This window comes from Phascolarctos cinereus, unplaced genomic scaffold (assembly GCF_003287225.1).
Source record: "Phascolarctos cinereus isolate Bilbo 61053 unplaced genomic scaffold, phaCin_HiC Scaffold_726;HRSCAF=1367, whole genome shotgun sequence".
NCBI lineage: Eukaryota > Metazoa > Chordata > Mammalia > Diprotodontia > Phascolarctidae > Phascolarctos > Phascolarctos cinereus.
This window is the reverse complement of record NW_027556098.1, coordinates 385,820,462-385,838,990: the sequence shown is the minus strand read 5'-3', so window position 1 is coordinate 385,838,990 and position 18,529 is coordinate 385,820,462. Positions and strand designations below refer to the sequence as shown.

At 43.3% G+C, this 18,529-nt stretch overlaps 1 protein-coding gene across 1 annotated transcript; it reads left to right on the top strand.

Moving 5' to 3' along the window:
• The first annotated feature begins 1,600 nt into the window (after positions 1 to 1,600).
• LOC110197911 (chymotrypsin-like elastase family member 2A) lies at positions 1,601 to 16,683 on the top strand. Its single transcript, XM_078146671.1, has 9 exons — positions 1,601 to 1,640; positions 1,688 to 1,692; positions 2,796 to 2,879; positions 5,392 to 5,489; positions 8,804 to 8,932; positions 10,982 to 11,118; positions 13,469 to 13,614; positions 14,979 to 15,131; positions 16,604 to 16,683. The coding sequence occupies exons 1-9, from the start codon at positions 1,601 to 1,603 to the stop codon at positions 16,619 to 16,621; spliced, it is 810 nt and encodes a 269-aa protein (XP_078002797.1). The 3' UTR covers positions 16,622 to 16,683.
• The last annotated feature ends 1,846 nt before the right edge of the window (positions 16,684 to 18,529 follow it).

Here is an 18,529-nt window from a genome sequence, read left to right as displayed (position 1 = left end):
TCCCTTTATTTTCACATTAAAATGCTTCTGTGGTTTTTTTTTTTTTAGCGGGGAGGTGGGAGGCAATTGGGGTTAAGTGACTTGCCCAGAGTTACACGGCTAGTGAGTGTCATGTGTCTGAAGCCAGATTTGAACTCGGGTCCTCCTGACTCCAGGGCTGGTGCTCTCTCCACTGCACCACCTAGCTGCCCTTCTTCTGTCTTTTTAAAGAACAATGCATTGCCCCTGTTGATGTTGTTTGCCCTCTATTTTCAAAGAGGGTAATGTTTTAAGGTGCACATGAATTGCAATCGAGTGAGACAGAATTGCATAATCATCAGCCTCACTCTCTCTTCCAGAGCCATTGAAGTTCCGAGGCAAGACAAAAGTTAGGACAACTGGCTAAGGCCTGGAATGCAGTGGATGACCTTGGAGTCTTCAATGTCTTACCAAACTCTAAGGGCTCCAGAGTGCCTGCTTCAGCCACCTTCATCGCCATTGGAACTAATTGTTCTCATCCTCCCATTTTGCCAGGGGAAGTCTTCATATGCTTAGGGTACACTGCCTCCCACTCACTGAGAGATTTGAGGACCATCAATTACCCTCAATGTGGTTTAGCCCATCTGCTGAGACATTTCACCGAGGAGTGACAGCTGCACACGCTCCGGCTTCTTGGAGCCACAAGTGACATTTGGGTGATGCTGGACACCGAAGGTGGATGAGCAGCCCTGAAAAGGGCTCAGGGAGCCCTCACACCAGAGGTGCTAGTCCTCCTGAACATTCCATGTGACACCTGCCCTTAATAACTTAGAGTGTGGAGAAGTGTTCCTCAAGGCTCTTCAATTTCTCCTCCAGGAGAGAGGCAAGTTCACTGCCCTTTGGGCACAGACAACAGTCTTTTGGTCACACTATATGGCCATTACTTAGAAACATCTCAGGGTGAGTCAAGGCCCCTGGGAATTCTCCCTGTTCTCCACATTTACTAGAAGATGGATCCATAGCCTTCATCTTTCTCGCTGGGGTCTCCCCTGAAGAACTCAACTATTCATTGGGAATTTACCTTGTTCATTTTTAGTTTGGACACTCCTTTTCCACCTCCTCCTTCTTTCCATCTGTCTGTCTATCTCTCCATCAAATTAAGTAATGGCTTATCAATTATGTTAGTCTTTAAACAACTACCCTTTATTAGCTTCATCTTCAGATTTACTTCTATTCTAATTTTCAGATTTTCTTTGTGATTTTTGTAAGCTGGTTAATTTGTTAAATTACAGGGTGTTTTTCTTTATGTATGCCCAATTCATTAATCCTCTTTTTCTATTTAGTTAATATATATTTTCAGAGATGTAAAGTCATCTTGTCTTCACCCCAAACATACATCATAGCTCACAAAGCAGGTGGAATCTAAGGTCCAATTCCAATATTTTGCTTAAATATTTCCAATAAAATGCGTAGCATATGTTGGGAAGGGAAAAAAATGGACAAACAATTTTTTTCCATCACGTCCTGAGAAAAGTCCCACTTGTGTTCTGCACACATCCGGGGCTGATGATAAGAGCTCTGATTTAAGGAAGACCTTCTCTGTGGCCTTTCCTCAGTCTTAGGGGAAACCTAAGGAGGCACCATGATCAAGCTCCTACTGGTCTCAGCGCTGGTGGCTGGAGGTAAAACTTATGGCTGGGGAGGGAGTGAGGGAAGCAGGGAATGAAAGATTTAGTGTGGTATAGCAGAAAGGAAAATCAGATTTGGAACAGGAAAAGACTTTAGAGGTCATTGCATCCAATCTCCTCATTTTATAGATGAGGAAATTGAGGTACATAAAGGTTAAGCGACTTGCCCAGGATCACACAGTAAGTATCTAAGATGGGATTTTAATCAAGGTGGTCCAGTTTCAAGGGCAGCTCTTTATCCACTAATCCAGCAGTCTCAGGATCCCTTTATACAATTAAAAATTATTATTGAGGACTCCTCCCCACAAAGGGTTTATGTGAATTTTGTCTATTGGTATTCACCACATTAGAAATTAAGACATCAATATTATAATGAAAATAATTCTGTACTCATTGACATCCTGAAAGAGTCCCAAAGACCACCCTTTGAGAACATATGTATCAGACTGCCTCATTTATGCCCTGCCCTCACTTACAAATAAGGTACCTCAGTTCCAGAGAGGTAATGACTTAACCCCAGTTCAAACTGGTCAGAACCAACAGAGACAGAATTCAAACCAAATTCTCTGGCTCCAAATCTAGAATCTTTCCATTACACCATGCTGCCTCAGATGAGATTTATAATCAATCAGCAGTAACCCAGTTCAAATCCCAGGTTGATATTTACTAGCTGTGTGAACCTGAGCAAATTACTCCTCTCCCTCTCTCTGCCTTAGTTTCACCCTCTGTAAAATGGGGGTCATAATAATACACGGTCTATGTTGAAGGGCAAGGTGAACAAAGTACTTGATGCTTTTGAATGTGTTACAGGAATGTGAGTTCTCATCATTCAGTCACTTTGTTCTGGGCTGTAGTCTCCCCCAATACCTATCACATGGACCATCTCTTCTTGGTCATCTTCCCTTCCATGGATCTCAGTCTTGTGGGGTATGAAGAATTAAGGAGGAGTTGCAAGGGGTCACTGGGCATCAAGTCAGGGAAATGGTCAAAACCACCTCCCACTATCCCTACTTGTCTGGGTGTTCTATCATCACAGGTGTGGGGTCAGGGCCAGGGCTACATGATGTGGCTATGTGGGCCAATGGGGTGGCTTGGTCTGATGATATCTCCTCTGCCTTCCTTAACTCTCACCCTGTGTTTCAGTTCTAGGCTGTGGGGGTCCCTACCTACCAGCCCAGCGTGAGCAGGGTAGTTGGAGGAGAAGATGTGCTGCCTAACAGTTGGCCCTGGCAGGTCAGTAATTGCCCTTTACTCCACTCAGAGATGACATTAGGGTTAGACAGGATGGGTTGCTACATAATGGCGGAGGGGTGCTTGTAGTGCCTTTTTATAAATGCACATCTTGTTAATCCCTCTCTTATAGGGAATTATTCTGTGATAAGCTAAATCACATGTGTTCCAGTAAGTTTTGGGTGTATAGTAATTGCGTTAATGATTTAATTGTTTGGGATGGGAAGCAAAATGCACAGGGAGATGGGAAGTGGCTGCTGTCTTACACTGAAGGTGCAATAATGTTTTAGCAGAACTTGTTCTTCTCCAGCCCCATTTTCCCAAAGCTCACCAAGAGCTCAGGGCCATCACCTGGACACACCTTTGTACAATCAAAGATACAATAGTAGGATGGGAAGCTTCTGAGTCCTACTTCACCCTTGATCGATTGTGGGGGAGTGGCATGAAGGTGGGAATGAGGAACCCATTAGGCCTTCCCATATAACCTTTTTGTCATGCTGTGGGGCAGCTCTTTCTGTCTTCAAGACTGGACCACTGCCACTCCCTTCCATGCCCTCTGCCACCCCCACCACCCTGAAAAGTAGGAAAAGTATTTGGATGCGAAGAAATGAGTGATAGCTGCCATCCCCACCTTTGCCCCTTCCTCCACCAAATGGTGCTGCCCTTGCCTCCCAACCTTTCCCAGATCTTTAAGTTATAGCACCAAGCTGATTACAGAAACCCTATGATGATTACAGAAAGCTCTGAATGACAGGCTTCCAAAGCCCCATCAAGCAGATCATTGATGTCAAGGAGCCTTTAATACAGAATTCTAGTAGGACCCAATCTTCCAGGTGTCCATGTCAAATCAAAGTCTTCCTCCAACTGGCCAGTCAAATCTGGGAAGTTAGCCACCAGATACTGTTAAAGCAGGAAGTCTATCAAAGGATTTCTGTGCCTGGCTTTGACCAACCTTTTTAGCCTAATTATAGATTTTCATCTATTCCTTTGCTCCTGAAGCCTGTTTATAAGCTATAGCCTATGGCTCTCACACATACTCTATATTTTCCTTCCTTGGAACCTGCCTTGAATCTCCCAGGACTGGTTTATAGCCCTGATTGCAATCTGTAAACAATCTGCAATCAGCACCCACGTTGGCTGTTGGCTTCAGTGGTAAATGAAGAGGGAGGGAGAGAGAGAGAGAGAGAGAGAGAGAGAGAGAGAGAGAGAGAGAGAGAGAGAGAGAGAGAGAGAGAGAGAGAGAGAGAGAGAGAGAGAGTGATGTAATGTAAGGGGGGATCAACTGAATAAACCAATCAAATCACTCCACCCCATTTAAAGTAATTGTCAGGATGCTAAACCCTGATACATTTACCAAGTAAAAACATATCTTAAATGCTAACTAGGTATGATTGAGGCCTGAATCAAAGACATTCCAATTAGGTGCCCTAAGGAGTCTGCTCAGACTGAGTGAGGTCATGACCTGAGGAGCTCATATAAAAGTCAGAGCTAGTATGGAAGAGAGGAGAGATTTCCAGGGTCTGGAACTGAAGAGGAAGGAGTGAGGACTTCACCAAAAGAACTGGTGGCAAAGGAGGAAGGGGAAGTAGGACCCAGCATTGCAAAGAAGGAAAATGTTAAGGATCTTGACACTGAATTGTCAATTGCCTATTGAACTGAATGACTGATTGAGCACAAAACCAAAGTCACTAAAATGGCTGAGGGATGAGGCAGCCCTAACCCACAGAGGGAACGAAATCTTATTCAGTAAAAGAAAAGAGAGAAAGCAGATGGTACCACTCTGGTGCACAGCCCTCACCTCCTCACATCTGCACTAGTTAAATTGCCTCCTGGGGAGTCTGCCTGCCTCAACTCTCTCCAACACTCCAATCCATCCTCCATTCAGCAGCCAGACTGATCTTCTTAATGTGCAGGTCTGACCTGCACTCACCCCTCCCCCCCCACTCAGTAAACTCTGATGGTTCCCTCTCACTTCCTGGATCAAACAGAAAAGTCTCTTCTTGGAATCCAAAGCCCTTCCTAACCTACCACCCTCCTGCCTTTCAGTCTTCTATCACCTTGTTCCCCAATATGTGCACTGACACTGGCCTCCTGGCTGTTGTAACAAGACCCTCCATCTCTTGGCTTCAGGCATTTTCTCTGGCTGTCTCTCATGCCTGGAATGCTCTCCCTCCTCATCTCTGCCTACTGGCTTCCCTGATCTCCTTCAAGTCCCATCTGAAATCCCATCTTCTACTGGAAACCTTTCTCAGCCCCTCTTAATCCTCCTACCTCCCTCTGTTCATTATTTCCTATGTATTCTGTATATACTTAGTTTATATATTATTTGTATGCTGTCTCCTCTATTAGATTGCAAGCTCCTTGAGTGCAAGGACTGTCTTTTGTCATTTTTGTACCCCAGCACTTAGCACAATGCCTGGCACATAGTAGGTGCTTAATAAATGTTTTATTGGCTGACTGACCAACATAGACTTAGACTTCTCAGCACCTTTATACTCTGTATTTTTCTACTCAGGTCTCTCTTCAATACCTTTCCAGCGGTGTGTGGAAACACACCTGTGGGGGATCCCTGATAGAAAGGAACTGGGTAATGACTGCCGCTCACTGCATCAGGTAACTCTTCTAGGATTCCTATCCAGTCTATGTCTCCACCATTTGCAAACACTTATTTCTGGGGCTTGGGACCTCAATGATCAAACCTATGCGTTTGACATAATGTGTCTGATTAACTTAAACTCTTTAAAGGAATCTTATAAATAAGTCACTTGGCTAGAGTGATTGAATTCTGTTTTGGGGGGGTAGATAACTGTTGTTTGCAACTTAGGGTCCAAGTCAGTAAAAAGGCTTTACTTCATTCATAGTTCCAAGCCAAGACAGAAGGAAATATCAGTTGGCACACTGAGAAGCACATCTCTCTAGGGCAAGCAGGCTTCTGAAAACAAGCCATTTCCTCACCAATATTTATAGCATGCAAAAAGCACATTTCCATGCTGGGTTCCCAACCAATTAGCCATTGGGCTTGGGGGACAACTTGTATTTCAGATGAAGAGATAGAGACTTCCTAATAGTAGTCTGTCATTGGCCTCAGGGGTCTGAGACAGAGCTGACCCTGTCTTTGAGTTGGCTTCTTCCATAACCAGGAGTAAAGAAAGGCAGAAAATTGAGTCAAATTTATAAGAATACAAGTCATTCCTCAATTGATGAATGGTCAAAGGATATGAACAGGCAGTTTTCAGAGGAAGAAATTAAAGCTATCTATAGTCATATGAAAAAAATGCTCTAAATCACTATTGATTAGAGAAATGCAAATCAAAACAACTCTGAGGTACCATCTCAAACCTATCAGATTGGTTAACAAGACAAAACAGGAAAATGATAAATGTTGGAGAAGATGTGGGAAAACTGGAACACTAATGCATTGTTAGTGGAGTTCTGAACTGATCCAACCATTCTGGAGAGCAATTTGGAACTATGCCAAAGGGCTATAAAAATGTACATACCCTTTGACCCAGCAATAGCACTTCTAGGGCTATATCTCAAAGAGATCATAAAAATAGGAAAAGGACCCACATGTACAAAAATATTTATAGCAGCTTTTTTTGTGGTGGCAAAGAATTGAAAATTGAGGGTATACCCATCAGTTGGGGAATAGCTGAACAAGGTGTGATATATGAATGTAATGAATACTATTGTGCTGTAAGAAATGATGAGCAAGCAGACTTCAGAAAAACCTGGAAAATCTTATATGAACTGATGCTGAGTGAAATGAGCAGAATTAGGAGAACACTGTACACAGTAACAACCACATCGTGCAATGACCAACTTTGATAGACTTAGCTCTTCTCAGCAATGCAAGGATCTTAGACAACTCCAAAACACTCATGACTGAAAATGCATTTCAGAATCTGAATGCAGATGGAAGCATACTATTTGCTCGTCTTTTCTTTTGTTTTTTTCTTTTGTTTCTTCTTTCTTGTGGGTCCTCTCATTAGTTCTAATTCTTCTTTACATCATGACTAATGTGAAAATATGTTTAATATGAATGCATAAGTAGAACTTATATCAGATTGCACACTGTCTTCGGGAGGGTGAAGGAAAGGGAGGGGGAGAAAATTTAAAACTCAAAATCTTATGGACGTGAATGTTGAAAACTAAAAATAAATAAATTATTTTTTCTTTAAAAAGGGAGAAAATATTTCAATTGGACTGCCCTATTTACACTGAAATGGAGGCATGTTATTAAATAGTATTACCCATGTCAAAAAAGGGAAAATATAGTGTTCTCCCGCTCTCTCTATCCCTGCCTCTCTCTCTCTTTCTCTCTCTCCATCTTTTTCTCTTTCATACTCTCTTTCTCTTCCTCCTCACTCTCTTCCACTATTCTCTCTCTCCCTCTTTCTCTTTCTGTCTCACTATTTCTCTTTCTCCTTCCCTCTCTCTTTTCCTCTCTTCTTCTTCTTCTTCTTCTCTCTGTCTCTCTGTCTCTCTCTGTCTCTCTCTCCCCTTCCTCTCTCTCTCTCTCTCTCTCTCTCTCTCTCTCTCTCTCTCTCTCCTCTCTCTCTCTCCCTCTCTCCTTCTCTCTTTCTCTCCCCCTTTTTCCTCCACTAAAGTTCCCTTCCAATGCTTCACCTTGGTGTAGACATGGCTTTGTATTCTCAAATGCCATGACAGTAGACATACTTGGACCAGTCCTCCCAAGTTCCAAAGACTTCAAGTTCAGGGTGAAGAATGAACAGGGTATCCATCATTTGAAGGCCAGCCAAGGCTCAGCACCAGAGGTTAGGTTCATCGACCATACGATAGCAGGGACTTCAGAGATCATCTAACAGCAGTTCTTAACCTTCTTTGTTTCCTAGATCCCTTTGGCAGAATCTTGCAGAGCCCCTTCTCAGAATCATGTTTTTAAAAGCGCAAAATAAAGTATAAAAGATTTGAAACATACTAAAATACAGTTACAAAAATCTTCTTAAAAATAAATTCATGGTCCCCAGGTCAAGAATCCCTGGTTCTAGTCCATCTACCTTGTTTTACACATATGGAAACAGAGGCTACAAGGAGAGAAGGGGTTTGCCCAAGGTCCCACAGCTAGTAAGTGTCAAAGCCAGAATTCAAACCCAGACCTAAACTCCAGATTGGTCACTTTTTCCACTACACCATGACCTCAGTCTGAGCAAGGCTTTTAGTTTGGGGAAACTCACTCACTGAGCCATCTCCTAGGGCAATGTTTCTCAAACAATGTGACAAGCAACCATGAAACAACCAAAGTTTTGTTTGTTTGTTTGTTTAATGAACTTTATATTGTTTCTTGTTGTTGTTTAATCATTTCAATCTTGTCTGATTCTTCATAACCCTATTGGGGTTTGCTTGGTGAAAATACTGGAGTGGTTTGCCATTTCCTTCTCTAGCTCATTTCACAGATGAGGAAACTGAGGCAAACAGTGACTTGCCCAAGGTCATATAGCTAGTGTCTGAGGCCAGCTTTGAATTCAGATATTCTTGATTCCAGGACCAGCTCTATCCACTGTGCCATCCAATTGACTATGTTGTTTCTTAGTAAACATTAAAAAAATAATAATTTTAGAGGATTTGGCCTGGCCAAAGTTTTTTTTTAATCTAAGGGGTTCTAACATGTAACAATGTTTGAGAACCAGTGTTTCAGGTTCTGGAAGCATTGGCAGAGGATGCACCATACCCCTCAAGTTACAGGTCTTTTCAGTCTTCCCCAGAATCGTTGAAGAAAACCCAGGCCAAGAGCCCACCAAAGAGTCTTGGTGTAAATTGTCACAAGCCCTATGCTGGGCTCTTGGGAAACTGTGAGGGTCAAAGATGGGTTCTGGATGTAAAACTGCAACCCTTGTCCATGATCCTGATGACCATCACACCCTGCAGAGCTGACCCTCTCAACCTCTCCTTTCTCTTTTCTGCAGCTCTTCTAAGACCTATAGAGTGCTGGTTGGGAGACACAGCCTATCCACTGATGAAGAAGGATCTCTTGCTATCAGCGTTTCAAAAGCAGTGATCCATGGAAGCTGGAACTCTAACAAGCTCTCCAATGGGTACCTTAAGAGCATTTTCTTCTTTGGGTTGAATTGGGAAGAGGGAAGGGGTTCTTATGGAAGGCAGTGAGGCTAAGAAAGAAACAGCTAATCTTCCCTTGAGAAGAAGATGCCCTCTGCCTAGTGTCTTAACCTCCTAGGAATGGAAAGGATGAACTCTAATGAGAATATACTTAAGTAATGGGAATGTATGGAAAGGAATGCATGAAAATGTCTACAATAAGAGTAGTGATGGTCCCACTAGACAGACCCCAGATCACAGGTCACATCTACAGCCACATTTTAGGAAGGACATTGACAAACTGCAGCATGTCCACATGAGAGTAACCAGATAGGAAGGAGACTGTTTAGGAAGGAGAATCACAGAATTTCAGGGTTGAGAGAGACCTTAGCAGCCAACCAATTCAAATGTTATATAGGAAAACACCTCCTGGAGAACATATACTTATTACATAAGTAAGTTTCCATTTCCTTAACTTGATGCAAGGATCACTAATCAGACTGGGAATATTCAGCTTTGAGAAAACTTTAGGGAGATGTGACCACTGTCTCCAAATATTTGAAGCATTTAATAAATGCTTTATCTATCTATCTGAAGGTCTGTCTCATGTAAGTCAGTCAACAAACATTTATTAAACCCCTACTATGTTCCAAGAACTCTGCCAAGTTCTACAGATACAAAGAAAGGCAAAGGCAGTCCCTGCCCTCACAGAGCTCACATTCTAATAGGGAAGACAAACATGTAAATAATTAGATACACAGAAGACCTATACAGAATCAACGGAAAATAATCTCAGCAGTGAAGGCACTAACAGCTGGGGGGACTGGGAAAGACTGCCTGCAGAATATGAGACGCGCTCAGTCTGAAAAGAAGCCAGAGATTCTTAAAGTAGGAGTCAGGGAGGAGAGAGTGTGGATAGAGTTGTAGATAATTCCAATTAGGCTCAATGTAAGAAAATACTTCCTAATGCTGAGAACTCTCCCCAAATGGAATATACCCCTGTCCCTTAAAATCATAGTATCCTAACCACAAAAAGCCAGAGAGACCTTAGAAGCCATGTAGTATAACTCCCTCATTATACAGATAAGGAAACTGAGGTATAGAGATTTTTTTAAGTGATTTGTACACACAAGGAGTAAGTGACAGAACCAGGATCAGGGCTCAGGTCCTTTGACCCTTAGGTCAGACCATTCTATGTCTAGGAGGCTTTCCTCTGTGACACACTGCCCCCCTGTTGTGTTGAACTTCTGGTGGTTTAGAAATTTTCAGTGGTGTCAAACTCAAATACAAATGGATCCCTACCAGTGGCATATTGACTTAGAAAACCACAAATTCACATTATCTATGTTACACTGTATTTGTATTTATTTTTCCCAATTCCCAGTTCCTTTCCACTGTATTTCTCAATCACATTTTAATCTGGTTTGAGTTGTACTAGGGAATTTTGCTGGTCCTCATGAGACATGGGAGTTTGACACCTCTGAAGGACTTCCAAGTTCCTTTTGGGCTCTCATGGTCTCAGATTCTCTAATGAGGAGTCCTTCACCAAAGCTCTCTGAGCAGGGAGGACCCAAGGAACCAATGCTTTAGCCATGTCCATGAGGCCATGGCCTAAGGATAGAATTGAGAAGAAAGGGACAAGAGCCAAGGAGACCTACTTACTGACCTGATAGTCTCCAAATACATTCCAAACATTCCCTCTAAGTGCTTAGAAATCACCATTACTCCAAGCCACACATTCCAATGGATCTGTGAGCTCATGGATACAGGTACTTCCTCCAACAACATAGGTTGCACCTTATCCCTGCCCGGTCATCATCTATGTGGGGTGTGTGTGTGTGTGTGTGTGTGTGTGTGTGTGTGTATGTGTGTGTATACAAGAGTTTAAATGAGGTATGACTTCATCAATCCATACAGGATTATGAAAGAGAACACAAGACTCTGGGATGGCTGCATTTTGTTGGGGTGAACTCAGGTTAAATTGGGAAAAGAAACTGGCCAGAAGTCCACTCTCTTCAGACTTTCACTCTTCTCTCTCCCACACTCAGGAATGACATCGCCCTGCTCAAACTGGCCAGCTCAGTCTCTCTGACTGACAAGATTCAGCTAGCCTGCCTGCCTTCTGCTGGTACTATCCTGCCCAACAATTATGTCTGCTATGTCACAGGCTGGGGACGGCTGCAAAGTAAGTGGGAGCCCAGATGTGGGAAGGGATAGCAGGGTAGTGGTCAGGGAGAGAAAGGAGTCAGAGCCCATCCAATCATTTGAAGGAGACCAAAGACCTGGGAGGCTCTCTCCCCATTCTGTTGCCTGAGGCTGATGGGAGAAGGGTGACAGGGAGCAGAGGAAGCTAAAATAAAGTGGAGAAAAGGCCCCAAGATTTAGAGGTGAAAGGGGTTTGGAGAGTGTGATGTTGATCCCCTGATTATGAGGGGCCAGAGAGGAGGAACTGACCAAGTTACTAAGTAGCAGAGGTGAAGTTTCAGCCAGATTTTCTGATAACAAACCTAATGTCCATCCCATTAAACCACACGGCCATAGTTTGGAATCCAGAACAGTCAATGATCTCCTAACTTTGGCCTCAGGGCCTTGAACCCTGAAAAGGTTCTCAGGGTCCATCAACCTTTCTCACTTTTCCCCCTGGCTCTGAGCTTCCCTGGTCTTCTGCTGATATGCAATTCTGGGGTCAGGAATGCAGGTCAACGTTACTAGATAAGAAACAATTGTAGAAGGAAGATTCCAGAAGATCTGAAACAGGAAGCACAGATAGGCTGGTAAATCTTTAAAAGCTGGCTCTCAGAGAGGGGAGAAAGGGAGAGGGGAAAACACACTTAAGTTTAAGCTGCAGCATTTAGGCTTTCTTTGTAAAGAACTAAGTCTAGACAATTAACAAAACAACAAATTTAACCTGATATATACATAGCATTTGCTTCTTTCCACGGTATAAATGCTCACACTGAAAATTTAACAGTTGGCTGTCTGAAGCCAGGAGGAGCTGACTCCAGCGCGCTCTTGGCTGGAAGCCATCTCAGAGGCCATCAATTCTAACTTCACCATTTTCCAGAAGAGGAAACAAGCCAGGGGAAGTGGAGTCACTGACCCAAGATCATTAAGTTGTAGATAACAGAGTCAGAATTTGAACCCAGGTCCTCTGACTCCAATTCAGGTCTCTTCCATTGCACTTCAATACCTCCCCAGTTGAAATCATATCCATTGGGTTTACCTTGAATAAATGTGTCTGAGATCTAGGAATGAGATACAAATTCTATGTCAATTATATGGAAATGAAAGAGGGCATTGAAAGTTGAAATTGAAGCCGAATGTTAAAGTACTTAGCTGTTAACTAAGATATAGTATAACAAATGGCCACCAATGTAGTTGTAAAAGTAGGAAGTACACTAGTAGTCAGAAGATAGAGGTTCACATCAAAACTCTGTTACTTAATTACTATGTATCTTAGCACCTTAGCACTTCAGTCTTTGCCTCACCCGTAATATGAGCAGATTAGACTACATGAATGACGGACGATCCCTTCCAGCTCTAAATCCTATGGTCCTCTGGTCTTTGAACCTCTATTTCCTCATGCATCACATTGCCGAAAAGCGCAATAACACTCGTAAAGCTTCCGTCATGGGACTGAAAACTGGAAGGAACCTCCAAGATTGGTGAGGCAGAGCAGGACAGTGGGAAGAGCATGGACCTTGAAGTCAGAGGTTTTCTTTTGAGGTTTTTTTTGCTTTCTTTGTTTATTTTTTTTAACCAGACTTCCTGATTTCATCAGTCCTCAGGGAGCTTCTGGAAAGGATCCTTCCTCTACTGAGGCAGACTGGCATTGTCCCCGTCATTTAAAGTCATAGAGAGTTGCGTGGGGACACTCTGGACTAATTTGCCCAGAAGTCCACAGTCCTGTCTGTTCCTGTGTCATCACCTCTTGATGCTCACTAACCGTGTGACTTTGACTAACATACACAGGCCTCAGTTCTCCCATCTGTAAAATGAGAAGAATGGACTCTGAGTTCATTTCTAGCCCTAAATCTAGGATCCTACGACTTTGAGAAAGAGAATTTGGATTCAAATCCCTGCTTTGCCATACCCTTAGCTAAGACTATAAAGGAGGCACTTCTCTGTGAGACTCAATTTCCCCATCTGTAAAATAGAGATAACAATATTTGCACAACCTCCCTCATGGGCCAGTTGTCAGGAAAGAACTTTGCAGACTTTATGGTGCCGCAGAAATGCAAGCTACCAGTATTACAGTTGGCATTTTGTAACCTTCAAGAAAACTGTAGTGGAGACATTTGAAGGATGTTTTCCTGATTCTGGGGATCCAAAGAGCATTGGTCTTGCAGAAGATCTGGGTCCAAATCCCACCTCCTCCCATTTACTAGCAGAGTGACTTTGGGCAGGTCCCTCTTCCTCCCACGATTCCTTTCTTCTCCTCATACTATCATTGGATGCTTCTATAATTTCCAGAGCACCATGTTTCTCATGAGATCTCCTCCCATGAACTCTTTCTGTCTCTGGTCTCATTCCAGCTGATGGAGAAATCCCAGATATCTTGCAGCAGGCTCCCTTGCTGGTGGTAGACTATGCTACCTGCTCCCTCTCCAGCTGGTGGGGCAGCTCTGTGAAAAACAACATGGTGTGTGCCGGTGGTGATGGAGTGACATCCAGTTGCAATGTAAGTGTGGAAGATGGGCAGATCTCCCTGCCCCATACACGCCCCACTCTCTGACCACACATGACCATATAGGGAGGGCCACACTTGCTTCATTCCAGATAGATGAGAAACTGGCTGGCAAGGGAATTAGAACGTGAGTCCAAAGTCTGTTTCTTATTGCCTATACGACCTTAAGCCACCTCCCTGGGTTTGTTGCCTGTCTGAAAAATGAGGAAACTTGACCATATGGCCTCTGAGGTCTTTTCCATCACTACAGTTATGATCCTATGAACAAGAGAGGCAGGGAGACAAAGTGGAAAGATTGCTGGAAAGATCGAGAAGACCTAGATTCAAACCCATGCAACTTGCCCGGCATGACAACTTAATCTTGCAGCTAGATGGCACAGTGGATAGAGCACTGGGTTTGGACTGAGAAAGATTCATCTTTATGAGTTCAAATCTGGCCTCAAACACTTACCAGCTGAGGGACCCTGAGCAAGTCACTGAATCCTGTTTGCTTCATGAGCTGGAGAAGGAATTGATAAACTACTCCAATGTCTTTGCCAAGAAAACCCCCCAAAAGATCAAAGAGTCAGACATGACTAAATAACAAGAACAAAAATTTAATCTCATTGAGCCTCAGTTTCCTCATCTGTAAAACTAGGACAATGAATGCCTGTAGGACCCACCTCATAAATGTAGACTTCAATGACTTCAATTGGGAGGCTTCTGGGAGATAAATATGTGTTAAGTATTTCACAAGAGTCAAAGGGCTAAAAGTCAAATACAGTCATCATTACCATTATCATAGTTTTTACCCTGTGATGTTGAGTAAGTCATTTATCCACTCCAAATTCCCAGTTCTTTAACTATAAAACAAAGGGATTGAAGTAGAAGCCTTCTAAGGGCCAGCTCTCAAGCTATGGTCCTAAGCCCTACATCTTTGGTTTTAATGGCTGATAATGGCTTGACCAGAAATTTCCTAGAAGTATTGACATTTCAACCGTAATTCCAAAGGAATGGTGAATCTTAGGCATAATGTCAGGCCTGCTGGTGAGAGAGATATTTGAGGACCAGGGACTCTTTCACATCCCTCAAAGTACAGTCCTAGTCATTCTGCCCATGGGTATGCTCAGGAACCCTTTCACAATGCTGTTTGAAGGACAGAACACCTATTCTAGCCTCACTTTAGAGCCTGACCATGCTGTAGCCACTTCCACCATTGGCTTCTCCCTTTCCAGAGCCAGAATGTTGCGTAGCACAGCCAAATACTTGTGTTGAATACACAAGTCATGAACTTATTGGAAAAGCCAACTTCTGTCTCTGTAAGATATCCCCCCCAAAGACCCTTAATCCAGCCTCATTGAACCTTGGTTTACCCTCAGGGAGACTCTGGTGGCCCACTGAACTGCCAGACATCTGATGGATCCTGGGAAGTGCACGGCATCGTGAGCTTTGGCTCATCCCTTGGCTGCAACTACCCCAGGAAACCCTCTGTCTTCACCCGCGTCTCCAACTACAATGACTGGATCGATAAGGTGAGAGGTTTCCACTTATTCCCAAGGCCAGAGCCCTGCTCTGCTTCCTTGGCATAGTATGAAGACATGCATGGAAAGATGGGCATATGAGGTCTTAAGAGCAGCCACTCTGCCTGGTGGAGAAGTAGTTTCTTCCTGAGAGTTGAGAAGGAAATGAATCTGTGTTCTGAGAACATTAGAACTAGAAGAGATCTTAGAACACAGATTGGGAGAGTTCAGAGGGACCTTGAAGTGGAACATTTAGGGACTAAAAAGAACCCTAGATCATTGAATGTGAAGGCTGAAAGGGACCACTAGAACAGAGAAGGTCAGAGCTGGCAGGGCTTTAGAGCACAGGTCAGAGCTGGGAAAGACTTTAGAAAACAGAAGGTCAGAGGTGGGAGGGCCCTTAGAACACAGAATGTCAGAATTGGAGTGGCTCTTAGAACATAGAACGTCAGAGCTTGGAGGACCTTTAGAACTCAGAATGTCAGAGCTGGGAGGGCCTTAGAATACAGAAGGTCAGGGCTGGGAGTATCCTGCCCTTAGAACACTGGATGTCTGAGCTGGGAGGGGTCTTAGGGCAGAGAATGTGAGAGCTAAAAGGGCCTTCAAAACTTAAAATGTGAGAACATAAACTATTAGAAGTAGAAGTAACCTGGGATCATAAAAAGTAAAAACTTTTTGAGTCTGTTTAAGACTTTTTAAGATCTCCTTGATAGAGGAGAAAGGGAATGAAATTCATGATGCAGGTTGTTATCTTGGGCTCAGCACTCTCCAGACAGTGGCACAAAAGCCCTGATTGTCATCACCTGGGATCCCCTCTGGACACATGAGTCAGCAAGCTCTGACTTTCGAACATCAAGAGAGTTCTTGATGGAGAAAATCAAACCAAATCGTTGAAGAACTGAAATAAGGGTGGCAGACCTAAGCATTTAGGAAGCTTTCAGTGAAGGAAGTGACATTACAAAGGCTAAGTTTCCGCCCAGAGAAGAGTCGAGAAAATGCCCATCCCTCTACTCTTTGCAGAAGTGGGAGACTAGGGCTATGGACAACTGCATATTCTGGCAGACATGGTTGATATGTTGATTAGCTCTACAGAACTGCTTTATAAATCTTTGTTACAACAAATGTCTCACAAGAAAGGGATCTAAAAGAGAAGTGTTTGAAAATGAATGTGATATAAATTTTTTTAAATGAAATTAGATAAAAAAATTTTTAAAAAGAAAAAGAATGACCTGAGCTAGTGCTTGTAGGGAACCACTGGACCAAGAGCATTTCCATGACTTGGATATTAAGGAAAAGTTAAGAAAAATAAATGAAAGCTGGAAATACTTCTTGCCTCCTCCTCCATCCTCTAAAAATATTGCAAATCCTCCAAGTATAGCTTCAAGCTGCCATCTTGGGCCATCTGATATTGACAGACAAGTCCATAAGGCAGAGAGCTACAAAAGTTCCTTCTTTCCTGAACTCCTCTCTTGTATCTTCCACAGGTGATTGCAGAATACTAACCAGAGGATCCTGAGAAATGGGCCCATTATACAGGGGAAAGGAAATAAAATAGATATAAAGAGAAACCAACTAATGCAGTCGGAGTGGTTCTTAGCCAGCCAATATGTCCTTCCTGTCCAGAGATCCTGGAGGAAAGTGGGTCCCTTAGCTCATGGGCAGCATTGAGACGGCACCCATGGTTTCTGATATTCCCCTGTTGCAGACTGATTCCAACATTCCACAGGATAAACCAATATCTATGTCAGATGAAGCTTTTTTTTGTTTGGTTTGGTTTGGGGTTTGGTTTTTTTTTGGTTGGACAATGGGTCACACAGCTAGTGTTATGTGTCTGAGGCTGGATTTGAACTCAAGTCCTCCTGAATCCAGGGCCAGTGCTCTATCCACTGCATCACCTAGTTGCCCCCTAGATGAAGCTTTTTAAGAAACAATACATTAGGTAGCCAGTAACACAGGGGATGGAGCACGTGACCTGCAGTCAGGATCTCCTGAGTTTAAATCTGACCTCAGACACTAGTTTTGTGACCCTGGGCAGTTGTGTAACCTCTTTCTACCTCAGTTTCCTTAACTGTAAAGTGGGAATAATAAGATCACCTACCTCCCAGGATCATTGTGGGGATCAAATAAAATAATATTTGCAAAGCACTTGGCACAATACCTGGCACGTAGCAGGCACTATATAAATGTTAGGGATGATGATGATGATGATGATGATGATGGTGATTACTACAGAGGAACAATGTGGTGATGTGGAAAGAGTGGTGGAAGTAGAAACAAAGAACTTTGGTTTGAATCCCTGATCTGCTGCTCAGTACTTGAGTGACCTTGGCCAAATCACTCATTTCCACTGGATTTTAGGTTCCCCCTCCACAAAATGAGAAGGTTGGCCTAGATGATCCAAGAGATCTTATTGCTCTGAATTTTTTGACCTAAGAGAAGACCTGGGTTCCAGAGCCCTGGGTTCCAGTCCCAACCCCCATATTTACAAGCCATGGAAGACACAGCTACCACATGTCAAAGGCTGGAATAAAGGGGTCAAAGGAGTCATGAACAACCTGCTCCTGATAAATGTGAGGGGGGAGAGAACTGGGGTTAGGGGAGAGCCCCATGGAAGACATGGGACCTGAACTAAAGCCTGAAGGATAAAAATTATGAAAGGAAGAGTGAGCAGAGACAGACTACTTCATTTCACTTCTTCAGACTTACTGTGGAGTTTCATGTAATGAAGGTTAATGTATAAAAGAGGAAGTGTTAGGCAAGAAGGTGTGACAAATAAAAAAACCCAAGAGACAGAATTTCCGAGTAATTCATAATCAATGTATTAATTAGGCTAGCTAATAATCAATAAATTGATGGTCAGTGGTTTCCCTTAACAACCAACCGTCCCCCCCCCCCATGATGACACTGAATGCCTTCAATACTTTTGTGAAAGGGAATGCCCCTGAAAAGTGAAAATCAACCCTGATTGGTAGACATTTAATGAGGAGGTTGGCTAGAAGTCTTCAGCTCCTCCTGCTGATAATGTGGCTTGACCATGAGACTCAGACACCTCCAGAAGTCTGGACAGGGGGATACATCTCCATCCAGACCACTCCAGTTGGTTTTGTCCTTCATGAGCTGGGTCACCCTAAACTCTAATGGGGAGGGTTATAAGGACAGGGGTTCATTTCCTTGGGTGAGAACTACTCCAGACTGGATTCTGGTTATAATCTAAACAGAAGTTAGGTCTCCTACTTGGCTGAGGCTCTGCCCAAGATCCAAAAGCATGTTCCCTGAGAGTTAGGGTTAATCTCAATCAGCCATGTCCTTCAGAGGCTGACCTTTCACAGGCCCTGGGCCTCAATGCTAATTTAATAATTGGCTGCTAATATAATAGAAAAACAATTTCTCTCAAAGGTGAGTGGAGGTCT

Bases quoted from the DNA above. Each gene is read 5' to 3' on its own strand.
- LOC110197911 (XM_078146671.1), top strand. From the start codon at position 1,601: ATGATCAAGCTCCTACTGGTCTCAGCGCTGGTGGCTGGAG. The intron at 5,490-8,803 runs GTAACTCTTCTA...TCTTTTCTGCAG, and splicing joins ACTGCCGCTCACTGCATCAG to CTCTTCTAAGACCTATAGAG. The intron at 8,933-10,981 runs GTACCTTAAGAG...TCCCACACTCAG, and splicing joins TCTAACAAGCTCTCCAATGG to GAATGACATCGCCCTGCTCA.